This window comes from Telopea speciosissima, chromosome 10, assembly GCF_018873765.1.
Source record: "Telopea speciosissima isolate NSW1024214 ecotype Mountain lineage chromosome 10, Tspe_v1, whole genome shotgun sequence".
NCBI classification, from domain to species: Eukaryota; Viridiplantae; Streptophyta; class Magnoliopsida; order Proteales; family Proteaceae; genus Telopea; species Telopea speciosissima.
The window spans coordinates 49,334,647-49,348,961 of record NC_057925.1 but is presented as its reverse complement, the minus strand read 5'-3'; the positions used below and the strand labels follow the sequence as shown (position 1 = coordinate 49,348,961).

The window sequence follows — 14,315 nt, the reverse complement described above, 5'->3', positions numbered from 1 at the left end:
TTTGGGCCCGTTTGTGTAAAAGGATTTAGGGGATGGGATAATCTGCCATGTGGGTCCCACAATGTAATGGGGTAACGGATATGAAAAGAAAAGTAGGGTAAAAGTAGTTTAGTGTTTCACCCCAACTACGTTTTGTAGGTAGGACTGGAAGGTTCCGAAGAATTCACATGTATGTATATATGGGATAATTACTATCAGTATTCTACACTTACCCTATATTTATTAAAACTGTCATATTTTAAACTTCTTTTCTAAAATTACCCTGCTTTTAAACTTTTACATCTTTTTCTACCATCATATTTTTAAATACCCAGATTGCCCTTCTTTTTCACCAAATAACCTGTTAATCTATTTAACCTACCGTTCTCTTCTATTTTTTATTATTTTTGTCATTAAAATAGTAAAAAATTAAAGCACCCACCCACTCCTCTCTCCCAATTTTTACTCCAATTGTTTTTTTTTTTCCTTGTTTTTTCTTCTTTTTTATTTAATTAAATTTTTATTCAACATTTCATCCTCATCGTTCTTCTTCGAATAGATCGACCTAATCCTCACCGTGATCCAATTCTTCTCCTTCGTCTCTGTTATAGGTGCCTTCCTTTATCTGAAACCAATCCATCTTTCATGGATTCTCAATTGAAATCGCCAAGAAGGTAGAGACAATCCGATGATTGATCTTGTGTCGTTTTATCCTATGGCTGCGAGGTTGAGGAGAGATGAAGATGGTCATGTAGAGATCAATTGTAATGGAGAGGGAGGGTTGCCTTCTGCTAAAGTGAATATGAAGAGGGAGAAGAAGAGTGACGACTCGAGAATCGCGTTGTAGGTTAATAAAAATTTAAAAACACAGAAAGACAAATTGAATAAAAAGACGAAGAGAGAGAAAAAGTGGAGTGCTTTGAAGAGAGTCGATCTATTCCATAGTTTTAGTTCGTGGTATTGGAACGAGTATCGGTAACCTGCAAAATCGATATGATATCGATACGGTATCGGCCTGGATCGATTGTATCGGATAAAATTACTCATGAATCTCCTTAAAAAATGAGTTTTCTCCATTTTACCCCTTGTTTGTACCGTGCTACCGATACGGTATCGGTGACTAGCAAAAGTGGTACGTATCGCCCGGATACCAATACTTAGAACCATGATTTGTTCAAAGAAGAATGATGTGGATGAAATGTTGAATAAAAAAATAAAAATATAGAAAAATTGAAGGAAAAAATGGGAGAGAGAAGAAGTTGGTGGATGTTTTCATTTTTTACTATTTTAGTGAAAAAAATAAAAAATAGAAGAAGAATAGTAGGTTAAATAGATTAGCAAGTTACTAAGTGAAAAGGAAGGACAATCTGGATATCTAAAAACATGAGGGTAGAAGGAGATGTAAAAGTTTAAAAGCACGGTAGTTTCAAAAAAAAGTTTAAGATAGAGTAGTTTTTGTAAATATATGCTAAGTGTAGGGTAGTGATAGCAATTGCACATGGGAAATGGGACTCATCGTTAATGGGTCTGGTATCTGGACAATTAGCCTCAACTCAAAATCAATCACAGGTTGATTTTCACTCATCGATGGTGAAAAGAAAATTATTTCATCTGGTTGGATGAAAAGCTAAAATTAGTTCAAAGAGCATTAAAGACTTCATACAATAGAAGAATAATTATGACATTTAGCTAAGGGTGTTAATGAACTTGGTGCCGCTTTTTTTGTGGCTCATGATATTATATGTACAAACTAAAATCGAATAATTTTCATAACATCAAATCGAAATCAATTCGAATCAGTTTCCATTTTATTTGATTTTCCTTCGGTTTGTATATGATCTTGGTACTTCCTTTCAAATTCGGGTTTAAGTGGGATAATCTAATGAAACAAATAAAATTGTGAAAGAAATTGCAACCATGTGAATATTAAGACATACAATGTCAAATTTGGTATATTTCAACGTTTTTTATACAACTCAATAAAGAACTCAATAATATGTAATTTCACATATTTCAACAAAGACACATGATTGTAGGGCATAGTACGATTTAAGTTCGGTTCGATTGATATGATTTACACTTAGGATTTCCCTCTTTGAGAACCTGAGTCTAGGCGTTTTTGTGTAATAAACTTATAAACCCTTTCGACCAAAGACTAGTGGTAAGTGGTTCTGCGGAGCTCTCAAAGAAGGGTAGCCTAGACTGCCTAGTATGTAAAGCAAAACAATGAACCACGACAAACCCTTAAACAACCTATCTAAATTTATGAGAGATCCTCGGGGTCTTGATAGACTAAAAACTAAAAAGATAAGATGAGACTTCACCCAAAAAATAAAAAAAAAGATAAGAAGAGAATGTATAATTAGAATTCGTCTTTTCAATTTAGTTTGATTTTAGATCAAATTTTTCCAGTCTATTTCTATGTTGACACCCTTCCATCGTGGTGGGATTTTCTCTTCATGCAATGAGAATTATCTCCGTTCTTATAAGAAAGCGGGTTCAGATGCACGGGTATCAAGAGGATACTTTGAAAAATATATTATAACTTAATACGGATTTATGATTGAAATTCATTGGAGGATGAAAACTCTCTCCTCTTTACACATAAGAGGAGAGTTTTTGTACATGATTGTGCATGATGCATGGTCGTGTTTTCAACCATTGAATAGACATGATTGTATAACCCCTCATCCAATCGAACCGACCTATACATAGTAGTAAGATTTTTTCTGTTGACAAGGGCAGCACGTGACATATTTTATTGTAAGGTCTATAAATTTCCTTATAACCCTGCTTTTCTGTTTTTCCTCTTTGAAACAATTTCTAAGTTTTCTGCGGCCCTAGTCCCGAAGAACAAAACCCTAACCCTATATCGTTTCTAATAATCTCATCTGCAATCTCTTCAAATTTTTTTTCTCCGTCTTCTTCAGATCTCTGGTTTCTCGGAGTCAGGTGAAGCAAGAAGTCATGGGATCGAAACCGAAGGGTGATTCATCTTCCGATAACTCGAACACAGGAGAGGGAGCGAGCCCTGGGTTTGTTTTATACTTCAGATCTCTGGCCTGTTGTTTATTTATTTCTTTTTGGAGCTTAACTCATTCTGGTTTTCCTTTATCTTTCTACTGCAGAAAGATTTTTATCGGAGGGCTAGCTAAAGATACAAGCTTAGGTACACGTTTTTTCTTTGTTCTTTTTTTTTTTTTTTTCCTCTCTTTCTTAATTCTTACCATCATTATTTTCGTTTTTTATTCAAGTTTGGGTGAATGGAAACAAGAACCTTTCGCATGTGAAGTTTATGTCTTTCTATGTTTGATGGATGATGGATATGCAGTTTTCGCCATTTGTTGAATTTGGATTAGGATTTTGGTTTTATTGCTATTTATACAGTAGGATTTAGCTTTGTTTTGTTTCTTCCATGAGCAGTATTTGGCTCATGACATTTTTCTTGTTCCTTTTCTTTGTGATGAAATCAGCGACATTTACCAAGTATTTTGGAAAGTACGGGGACATGACCGACTCAGTTATAATGAAAGATCGATATACGGGGCAACCAAGAGGCTTCGGGTTCATAACCTATGCTGATCCAGCGGTTGTTGACAAGGTTATTGAAGAAGTCCATGTCATTAACGGGAAACAAGTAAGCACTCTTTGTCATGATAGTTTTAATTATCTCTGATTGAGTTATTCTTTATTGGACGTGGAGTTGAAATTGGTCATTGGAACTTTGTGGAGTGTTATTCCTATTACTTTTTTTTTGTTGGGAGGGTTCCCCATCCCTCTCGCTGATTGATAGGAGTTCCACTAGTTGTTAAAACATTAAACATGCAAGTTTAAGAAGCTCAGAAGGAATATATGCTTATCTACGAGAACTATTAAGTTTGATATGACAGAAGAAGAATGTGCAAATAGCTTATGGCCTTAACAATGGGATGAACTCAATTTGCAATTGTTCCTTTTCTATTTATTTTGCTTTCCCCCCTCATGTTGGGTTGGCATTTTTACCATGCTTTCAAAATCTGATCGGAAGAGGGATCTCAGTGAAAGGATTTTTGTCATGACGAGGTTCTATGCCCCACAGGGTGCTAATTGATTTCAACCTATAAAATGGATTTGAACATTTAAGCACTAGTATAAGCAAAGGGATGGCTCCTTGGTGTGGTCTCCTGGAAGGCGATTGTGTTTAGATCTGGATTAGCCAAACCCACCATTTGAAGAGTTGAAGTCAAAGCGGATTGAATTTGTAAGCGGGACTGGAGGACTGAGTTTATTAGGCTGTCAGACTGGTCATCTGGGTAATTGAGAGTTTTTATTTTTTCAGTCATTTCTTCGGAAGGAAGTGAAAGCTTTGGGTTTAATGTTGTTTGAAGAGTTGATTTGTTGGTCGATTGGTGGGTTTGAAGGTACCTAGTTGGATTTGTGATAGATCTCCCTTAGATTTTAGCATTTTTACTGTTTGTTACCACTTACCAATGGGTGGAAGGTTTGGTGTTGTTGTCTTGCCATTTGAATGTTTTTACGTTTGTGATCAAAGTTGGGAACTGGAGATAACAACTCTGGCAATGGAGTTTAAACTTGTCATTCAGTATGTTCTGCAACTTGCATAAGTTAATACAAAGAGAAGTTTGTCCATGGATTACCAGAAATCTTCTTATGTTTCTATGAGAGAAATTTTCCACTATGAATCCCAATTTATTTGGAATACTTAGGCCAGCATATGCTATAGATCCTCTGCCTAGGCATCATCCAGGAACTTCACAGGCCAAACTTTGGTCTGTATTTCTTTACATTATGACATTTAAAAATTTAGCACTATTGAGATTCTTTATGTTAAAACAAGCCTATATAACTCATCAGATGCATATCACAGTGCCAGATAATAAATTAAATATGCTATTAGAAGATTTTAAATACAACACAAAGATATATTGCACATGATATTAAAGTAAATAGAATCTTAACATTATAAAATTGCAGTGATACGATAAAACAAAACTACTACTCACACAAATCAAAACCAATAACAATAAAGATATAGCATCTCTATTAATCACACACAATTGCATGTATCTTATCTTGGTGGCTGTCTTAGGGTGTTGCCTGGAAATCGTACAAGGTTTTAATTGGATGGATAAAATTCCAAGAGTTTGTATAACTGAGACTTGCGGCATTTCTTCACTTACATATCCTCCAATTGCTGATGGCATTTCAACAATAAAATTGTGTAATAGTTTCACAAGCATTTGTGCGACACCCTGTCTGGGGTTTAGAAAACTGCAGCAACTATAAATACTGTTCAATTAAACTAGTTCCATAATTCATTAAGTTGGATCTACATCATGAGATTGGTTTAGTTGAAATCAACGTGTCTTTTACTTTGTCAGCATGGTGTCATAGAAATGATGTTTTCTTAAGATGTGGCTCCTTTGACTTTTGACATCTATTATCAAATTAATATCTTACGGTTGTTCATGCTCAGTCTGTGACTTTGATAATATATTGATGGGAGATGTTTACCCTATCCCACAAATGCTTCAGATTTTTTATTTTTTGAAATTATTTTGGAGCTGACAGGTGGAAATCAAAAGAACCATTCCTAAAGGCTCCGTGCAGTCTAAGGATTTTAAAACAAAGAAGATATTTGTTGGTGGGGTGCCTACAACGGTCACTGAAGGTAAGTTTTCCGCTGTTTGTATTCGTTTTTTCAGTAGCATATTATTTTATGTAGTAACTGACATCACAATTCTTGCTCTTTCTTCTGAGCCAGATGAATTCAAAAATTTCTTTTCCAAGTATGGGAAAGTTGTGGACCACCAGATTGTACGAGATCATGCAACCAATCGTTCTCGAGGATTTGGATTTATAATCTTTGACAGTGAACAAGTTGTAGATGATATGCTATCGAAGGGTACTATGATTGATATGGAGGGTACCCAGGTTAGTTCAGTAGAATGGTGGTTCTCCATAAAACATGTAGATGGATGTGGGTTTATTCCATGTCACAGATTACATGCTCCAAGATTTTCAATGTTATACATGATAATGGATGCTAACTTCTCCTTTAGTTTATATTGCTTACTATCATTCGGTGCAGGTTAGATGTTATTTTGGTAATTCTTTAGGCAGACAGCAGTACAGATTATGTAGAATTTTTAAGGCCAAGGTTGTCAGCAAAATTCAAAGTTTGTGGAACATAGGTTGACTTGCTTGCTTTGTTGTAGGTGGAGATCAAGAAGGCTGAACCAAAGAAAGCCTCAAACCCACCACCTCCGGCATTTGGTAGCGATTCTAGGGGTCGCTCTTTTGGTGATCCTCTCGGTGGATTTGGCGACAGTTATAGTGGTTTTGGTGCTGCTTCCTATAGGACGCCTGGAGGTCTTGGTGGTAGACTTGGTGGTTACGGGGGTTATGCTGGTGGAGGTGGAGAATTTGGTGGTGGTTATGGGGGTTTTGGCAGCACAGGCTTAGGTGGGTACAGAGGAGAGTCCTCCCTTGGTTATTCTAGTCGCTTTGGACCATATGGTGGGGGATTTGGAGGGGGGTATGGGGGGAGTGGCTTAGGTGGTTATGGCCGAGGAGGTGAAGGTTATGGAGGCTACAGTGGTTCGGGCTATGGTGGTGGTTATGATTCTGGCCCTGGTGCTGGTTATGGTGGGGCAGGTGGATTATATGGAAGTAGAGCAGGTTATAGTGGCAGTAGTCGATACCATCCTTATGCAAGGTAGAACAAGGAGTTGCAGTTGCTTAAGCTTCCTTCTAGCAGTACTACATGGGTGCCTCTAGTTTTTTGTGTATTACATCTTGTTGCAGGATAGTTACTGGCTTGCAGGTGCTAGAAGTGTCTTTGACCGTTGCTAGAAGTTTGTTTTGCTTTCTACCAGAGGAAACATCTAGAAGATCAAGGAGATTGTTGCTAGTTTTTTTTTTGTTTTTTTGGTTTCGATATCTGTATGGTCTACATAAAACTTTAGATGATCCATTAGTGTTTTGTGTGTCATTACTCGTTAGACATTAGTTTGGTTTTGAATTTAGATTGTGGTAGATAGACTTCTCTTCCTTTAAGCATCTTTAATATAGAGTTTACTACATTGAAATTTTAGTTTGATCTTAAGATAGACTTCTCTTCCTTGAGAAATAGCTGCTAAAAGATTATTTGGTTCGGTTATTATTTAGTTTTTAGACTTGAATTTTTGGTTGAACAGACTTTGTTAGTTTATACTAAGTTCTAACCTATGCTATGTTCAATAAGGACAATATACCACTGAGGGATCTGTAAATTTGACCCATGATAGTTCAAGGGTTTTTCCTGTGTCACCGTTTTCTAGTCAGAGACGAAGAGATAGGTAGGTAGCTATGGGTTGTCGTGTCAATGAGTTATACCTATATCTGTAGTTATGTGATTTAGTTTTTGTTCTCTTGTTGGAGCCACACATTTGGATTTTGTTGGAGGTTATACATTTGCCTCTTGCAAATGCATTATTTGCTAAATTCTATTGTTAATTTGGCAGATGTTTATTAGAATTTGTATTTTATTTGATTGGATCAAGAACTCAGAAAATAAGTGATTATAGTATCATGTATTCGGGTCCTGGAACCCTAGTCTCAACCCATAGGTGTAATTTTATTATGATGGATTGTTTTCTCCCCTGCGGTATGGCTTGTACTAAACTAAATTCTTGTGTGGAGAAAATTTTTCTCCACTCACGTTGAAGAGATCAAAGAGAATCAGCACTTTCAAGATTTTGCTTGAATGTTTGGTCAGAAAAAACAGGAGGGGAGGGGAGTAATTACCATCTACCCATGTTCATACAGTGATATGAGTTTCTATATGGGAATTTTGATTATGTAGATATCTGGAAAATGGTCGACTAGACTTGTCACATGTTGAATACTTGACTACGTCTAGTATGGTCTTTTTGGTGTCGTTTTTCATTTTGTTTATGACCCATGTAAAAAAAATCATTTCTGTACCATTTTTGATCAAAAAAAAATAAAATTGCTTGGTGATTACTAAATACAATAGATTCTAGAATGAAAAATTGTGTTGGTAACTATGTGGAAATAATTTTATATATTTTAGTGGTAGGTGAAGAAATTCTCCAATCAACCATCTTTTTTTCCCAAACCAACTCTAAACCTTAATTAAGGGATGGAGAATCTTCTCCTTCAAGGAATTAATTCAGAACTTTGAAGAATTAGAATGAAAAAACAAGCTTGTATCCGCAAGTCAAAGTGGCTGTCTGCAGCTGTGATAAGAAATTTCAGAGAGGTAGAATGCAAGATCAATCATTAGAAGAGCTAAACACCTCAAATCAGATAAAAGAATAGAATAGCTCTATAACTCTTGGGTTGCAAATTTTCTTGGGAAATGGGAGAAGAGCTCTATAAATGGATCTATATAGACTTCAGTCTTCGCCGGAAAAAGAACAGCTCTATAACTACCCTTGTTAGTTTAATAGCTGCCCCTACCGATGCAGATGCCCACCCTGTCCTCGAGAACCCCTCGCCATTTTCTAACTCGCCTTTGAATTTCATACCAATTGAAACCCTAAAGCATATTAAGTTTCAAAGCATACAGCAGCAACACTCTACTCAACCCTCTATTTTTAATTCTCTAATAATGATAACTTTCCTTGCCCAAGAAATGCATTTTCTACTAGTGATTTTCTTGAGGACGGAAACATGGATACGAGGAATTATTTGTGCAGTTGGAAGAGCATCAGACAATCGCTGAAATCTATCATTCCTGCTCTTGCCCTGTTATGTACAGCAGAAACACTGCCCCACCCTCTGGTAGTTTCTCAACCCGGTGCGAGTAAGATTGAATAATAATGGAGGATTTCTATTTAAGTAATTGATGTATTCCAAGTGTAAACATGTCAGCACCACTGGGTATAAAAAATTTGGGGGAAGAATTTATGTGCAGTGATATAAACTCATCTGTGCACAAACGCATAGCTAAAAATTACAAACATAAAAATAACATTAAGCTCCATTAGATATTAGCAAAACTATTATTGCCAGCACATGAAATTTTTTTTTGATAATATACCGCCAGTAAATCCCCCCCCCCCCCCTCAAAAAAAAAGAAAAAAAAAAGGGTTACAGATGCTCGTCACCAACCAAAAGAATGGAGAAAAAGAAAATGTTTCAATACTTTGTACTTGGAAAAGCTAAAGCATTATTAAGACAAAAGAAGTAGCCCAAATTAACCTAAATCTCTGTACTTGATAGGTTTCAATTTCAAATTCTTTACAGCAAGAATTCCAAAGCACTACGTTTAGCTATGGCTCTATAAGATCGCAAATAGTTACCAAATGCTCTATTATTTATCATGGCAAACAACGTGCTCCCAAATAGCTGATGGAATTAGGGATCACAACTCATTTTTTTTTTTTTTGCCCTCGCCCCAGCCCCAGCCCCACCCCATCCTTGGGTATTTCCACTCTCACCGGAGCTCTTCTCCCAACTCTGGCGAAGCAACCCTCAGATGATGTCTTAAGATGAAAAACTTTATTTTCTAGATACTGCGAGCTTGAACCAGAGACTGGTCTAGTTGAAATGGCGTCGGTAGAGGAGAGACGTAATCATTATAATCTTGTTCCACTTGCCACTTGGATCGGTGAGGTTTGAGAAGATGGGCGGAGGTACAGAGCAGGGGTGCAGTGTTGAAGAAGAAGAAGAGGAAGGGGGAGTGGGGGTTTGCCTTTCTAATTAAAGGAGTAAATGATTCATTTACCCTTGAATTTGCGACTTTATAAGCACATGCTCATTGAAGTTCTACAAAAATAACAAAAAATGATTTTTGGCCAAAATCCATTATAAGGTCTCAACTCTTATTATAGTTTTTCTATTATTTTGATGTTTTTTAAATAGAAATAAGGTCCATAAAGATATCAAACACTTGTAACACGTTTTTCTATCAGAAAACAAAATAAAAAATGATACCAAAAAATTTCTCCCTTAAAAACGTGACACCTGTCTATCTATAATCCAACGGTAAAAAGTAAAGACAAGTTCAAATCCAACCCAACCCATGGATTGTCCAACCTAACCCAACCCAATCTTCATCTCCTCTCTCTCTCTCTCTCTCTCTCTGTTAAAACTCTCGGTGATGGCAACCAATGTGGTGGCAACCCAAGCCTCCTCTCTCTCTGCCCTACACGAACAGGGTCTTTCAATCTCAAGCTTTTCTCCGTTTGTATCCCTCTCACTTCGCTTTCTCTCAAGCTCGATATCTTACTGTTCGGAGAGGAGACACCGGCTTCTTCTTCGCACTTGGCAGTTGATGGTAATCTATTCACATCAATTCCTTTAAGGAACGATCCCTTGTAGATTTCTAAGTTACGATCTGGAAAGTAATAAACAGAACAAGGTTAAAAGGAGAATCATTAAAAAGGAAAACTATCAAAACTTAAAGGAGGTGTGGCACTTCAACGGCAAACCCATCTTTGTGGTGTTGGATCCACAGGGTAGGGTCATCAGCCAGAATGCCTTCGCCAGTGTAAGGATCTGGGGATTGACCTCTCTATCACCATCAAAACGGAAGCACAACTCTGGAGTGAAACCAACTGGGAATTTGAACTCTTGCTTCAAACCATTGACGAAGCCAAAAATACCCTCCAATGGGTAAAGTTCATCCTCTTCGTCTTTTCTTAAAGGAGAATTATTAAAGAGGAAAACTAAATAAAGAAGAATCATTGGCGTTTAGGTCATAGATCTGTTACGCAAGGAAAAGGGGAAAGAAAACAGGGGATCTGTGTTCTTATCACTACACATCGGCTTTGGAAAGGCGACGAACGACTTAAATTTAAAGCTCAGTTTTTCAGTTGGAATACGCACTATCTCCAAATGAAAAAGTGATTTGTGTTTTGATCAGTGCACATCTCTTCCCTCTCTTCTTCTACCTCACTGAAAGATTTCCTGTTAATCCTAAGATCTAACTGATTATAGCATGTCAACCTGCAACTTTTCCTTGCAAAGATTAAAATAAAAAAAAAAGGAAAGGAGGAAAAGAATCATTATTACCCATCACACCAAAATACAACGAAGAATCAATAGAAAGGAAAAACAGAAATAGATAAGAGGCAGCTGTTGGGCCACAGGCAACAAGAGAGGAGGGTTGGGTCACCGCCGCATGATTGCCGTCGCCGAGAGTCACAAGAGAGAGATGGGTTTGAGCCATAGTTAGGGTTGGTTGGGTTGGGTTGGGTTGGGTTGGGTTGGGTTTTAACTTGTCTTTACTTTTGATCGTTGGATTATAAATGGACAGGTGTCGTGTTTTTAAAGGGGAAATTACAAGAAATAACAGATTGCGAAATAGAGAGGATTAAAATCCAAACAACAAAGCATAGCATGCAGGTGGCAAGTCATGGGGAACACAGAAGTTGGATAATTTTTCTTGGCACAGATGAAAACTTTGGCAGCCAAGGCAAATATGTGAGGAGCACAACCATGCCAAAGGTAATTGCCAAGTATTAACTGGTAAGGAAGGTGTTGGCTCAATTTATCCCCCAACTAACAAGTATGATTATAATAAAACCTTGGTTATTTACTCCTGTATGGAGGTTAAAGGCTTAAAATCTACCCTGAAAGAGTAAAGAGAACTGCCAACAAAGGTAATTGCCAAGGATTATATGGTTAATCAAGACAAATGGGTAGATGGTGAAGGCTAATGAAATCTTGTTTTAGCTTGGAGCAGGTCATGAGAGTTGATTAGATTGGTTCAGTAGGGTGACACAGGCAATAGATATTGATGAGATTGGATTTTTACCCAATATATGGGTGAGCATGCAAAGCCAATGATTCAGACCATGGACTAAGGAAGGCCAAGAAAAAGAGCTTAACAGACCCCCATTCTCACATAAGAAGACCCCAGACTAGTGGGTCCCACTTATGAGAGGCAGCATTCTTCCTTTTTTTGATTCTGATTTAGTTCACATTCTTTGTTGAGAATACTTTTTATCTGAAAAAACCATACTATATTTATCATACAATTGAACACCCTCTTCAGTCTTTACATAAGTTGACCATAATCCACTCAGGATTTAAGTTTGCAGACCTGCAGTTCTTTCCATTCAGCCACACCACTCCAGAGCTGTGAGTAATCACTTCTCTCTAAACGACACTCTTTGTTAGGCAATACCATTCCTTTTTCTGAAATTTTGGTCATAGAGCTCACGCTTCCTTCAGAAACAGAAACTCCAGCAATGCAAAATAACAACCAAAATGGCAGCAAACTACAGACCCTAGAGTAATCCTCTCAACAGTTACCGATTCATGAATATCCCCCAAAGGGGAGGGGGTGGGGGTTTGTGGTTTTGGGTTTTTTTTTTCCGGCTTTTTCGGGGGGGGGTTTTTTTTTTTTTTTTTTTCCCTCTTCTATTCCTTTTTGGGACGGTTTTAAAGTTTTTTTACATAACATTCATGTCCCAATATCGGCCGAGGATCGGTATCAATCTCAACTTCAGAAGGAGTTTGCCTAAGAGAGAGCATAGATTGACATGCATCACGCTCAGGAGGTGGGAGAGTTGGCGAGGCGCCTTGCTTTGGTCCCTGAATCTCAGAGGGAGAGGTGGGAGCCCTGCCGCTGTTGATTAACTAAAATTGCAATTGTTGACAAATTTTTTTTGCATTGTAACATTTTCACAGTTAATTTGGAAAACAATGTGAGCCATAGTCATTTGCCAAGGTAAGTCCATTAAACCCCAAAAAAAAAAAAAAAAAAATCATGATAAAAAATTCTAACCACTTGGAACTCTGCAATTGATTTAGACTTCCTGTTGTCCACATGATGGAAATTAAATACAATCTTATCAAACTTCTTGTTCTTAAGCTCTGCATATTCGCTCAACCTTGTAGCAACAACCTCCAACCTCGTGTAATAACTTCGCAGCAAAATTCATTAAAGCTACAATTTTTTTTCTCATTTTCCATACTTATGAATCACAATTTCTAGGATAAAAGAATTAGTTCTTAATCAGAATAACCATTATTATATATATCAAATATAAGGAATAGAAATAAAGCTGACACTTTTGCTGTAGGAGTCTAAACTGGTTGCTGTAATGTTTCTTCCATCCTTAAATTTTTTGGCAAGAGCCTAAAAAAAGGAAAAATCCCATTCTCCAACAAGTAGAACTTGTTTTCTACTGAGTACATCGATACTTCCTCTTTTATAGTATTAACGTTCCCTTTTATTAATTTTTGTTCTCATGTCTTGTACGGTAAAATGTAGCAGTGGTAGATTTTTGTTCCCAAAAATTTCTAACGTAATGTTCCGTTTACATTCCCTTTTGTAGGTAATGTAACGTTCCCTTTACATTAATTTTTATTAATTTTTGTTCTCTGTAAAAGGGAACATTAATAATATGATACCAAATGAAGAACATTTTATTGATCATAACTGCTAAGATTGATTACAAAACTAAAGTGAACAAAAACCAACATGTGTCATAGTTCAAGAAGAAAGAAGAAATTTGGATTCTCATAAAGTAACGGCAAGCATTGCCCTAGTGCTCCATAGTATCTGGAAGTCAAACCCGTTACATCCAAACTCCGGTTTCAGTTCTCCTGGCTGGAAGTACGAAACGACCCTGTTACTCCACAAAGCAGCAAAGATTTGTACCAATCCCTTGTTCAATTCCTCAGGTAGCGAGATGACTACATCATCCGGGGTACGATAAGGCAAGCCTAACTGTCGCAGGACTCAAGAGGGCACATAGAATGAAGTCTGTGTTAGGCCCATCAATTTGACATATCTCGAGTTCGGGTTGTTCATGATAACCTTGTCAGTTGGCCACCAGCTTACAATCCACTTGATATCTGCTTCTGTTATAGCTCTGAGATATTTTGACCAATCACTAACTTTGTCGCAATCCACGAAAATTCCACGCTTGACGTAATACTTTGCCTTGAATTGAGGATACGTCATCCGGGGTACGATAAGGCAAGCCAAACTGTCGCAGGACTCAAGAGGGCACATAGAATGAAGTCTGTGTTAGGCCCATCAATTTGACATATCTCGAGTTCGGGTTGTTCATGATAACCTTGTCAGTTGGCCACCAGCTTACAATCCACCTGATATCTGCTTCTGTTATAGCTCTGAGATATTTTGACCAATCACTAACTTTGTCGCAATCCACGAAAATTCCACGCTTGACGTAATACTTTGCCTTGAATTAAGGATACAAGAAAGGCTTAAATAGCTTCAGCCGCTCAGCTAGCCAAATCTGAAGAAGATAAGGAGTTAAGGACTACTGCTAGAATCGTCCAAATGGAAACGCCCATGAGTCTTCATTCGATACAAGCCCTTAAAGGTTTCTGCCAGAATGGTAGGA

The 14,315-nt window shown here is 37.3% G+C and overlaps 1 protein-coding gene and 1 long non-coding RNA gene across 2 annotated transcripts; both read left to right on the top strand.

Annotated features, from left to right (window-relative positions):
- The first annotated feature begins 2,596 nt into the window (after positions 1-2,596).
- On the top strand, positions 2,597-7,020 carry LOC122642745. The gene is made up of 2 exons (XR_006330092.1): positions 2,597-2,627; positions 6,711-7,020. It is a non-coding gene; the product is annotated as an uncharacterized LOC122642745 (long non-coding RNA).
- LOC122642744 (heterogeneous nuclear ribonucleoprotein 1) lies at positions 2,826-7,020 on the top strand. The gene is made up of 6 exons (XM_043836321.1): positions 2,826-3,014; positions 3,108-3,148; positions 3,453-3,616; positions 5,551-5,650; positions 5,744-5,913; positions 6,198-7,020. The coding sequence occupies exons 1-6, from the start codon at positions 2,947-2,949 to the stop codon at positions 6,699-6,701; spliced, it is 1,047 nt and encodes a 348-aa protein (XP_043692256.1). The 5' UTR covers positions 2,826-2,946; the 3' UTR covers positions 6,702-7,020.
- Positions 7,021-14,315: the final 7,295 nt, after the last annotated feature.

Coding starts and splice junctions, on each gene's coding strand:
- LOC122642744 (XM_043836321.1), top strand. CDS start 2,947: ATGGGATCGAAACCGAAGGGTGATTCATCTTCCGATAACTCGAACACA. Junction 3,015..3,107: donor GGAGAGGGAGCGAGCCCTGG/GTTTGTTTTATA, acceptor TTTCTACTGCAG/AAAGATTTTTATCGGAGGGC. Junction 5,651..5,743: donor GCCTACAACGGTCACTGAAG/GTAAGTTTTCCG, acceptor CTTCTGAGCCAG/ATGAATTCAAAAATTTCTTT.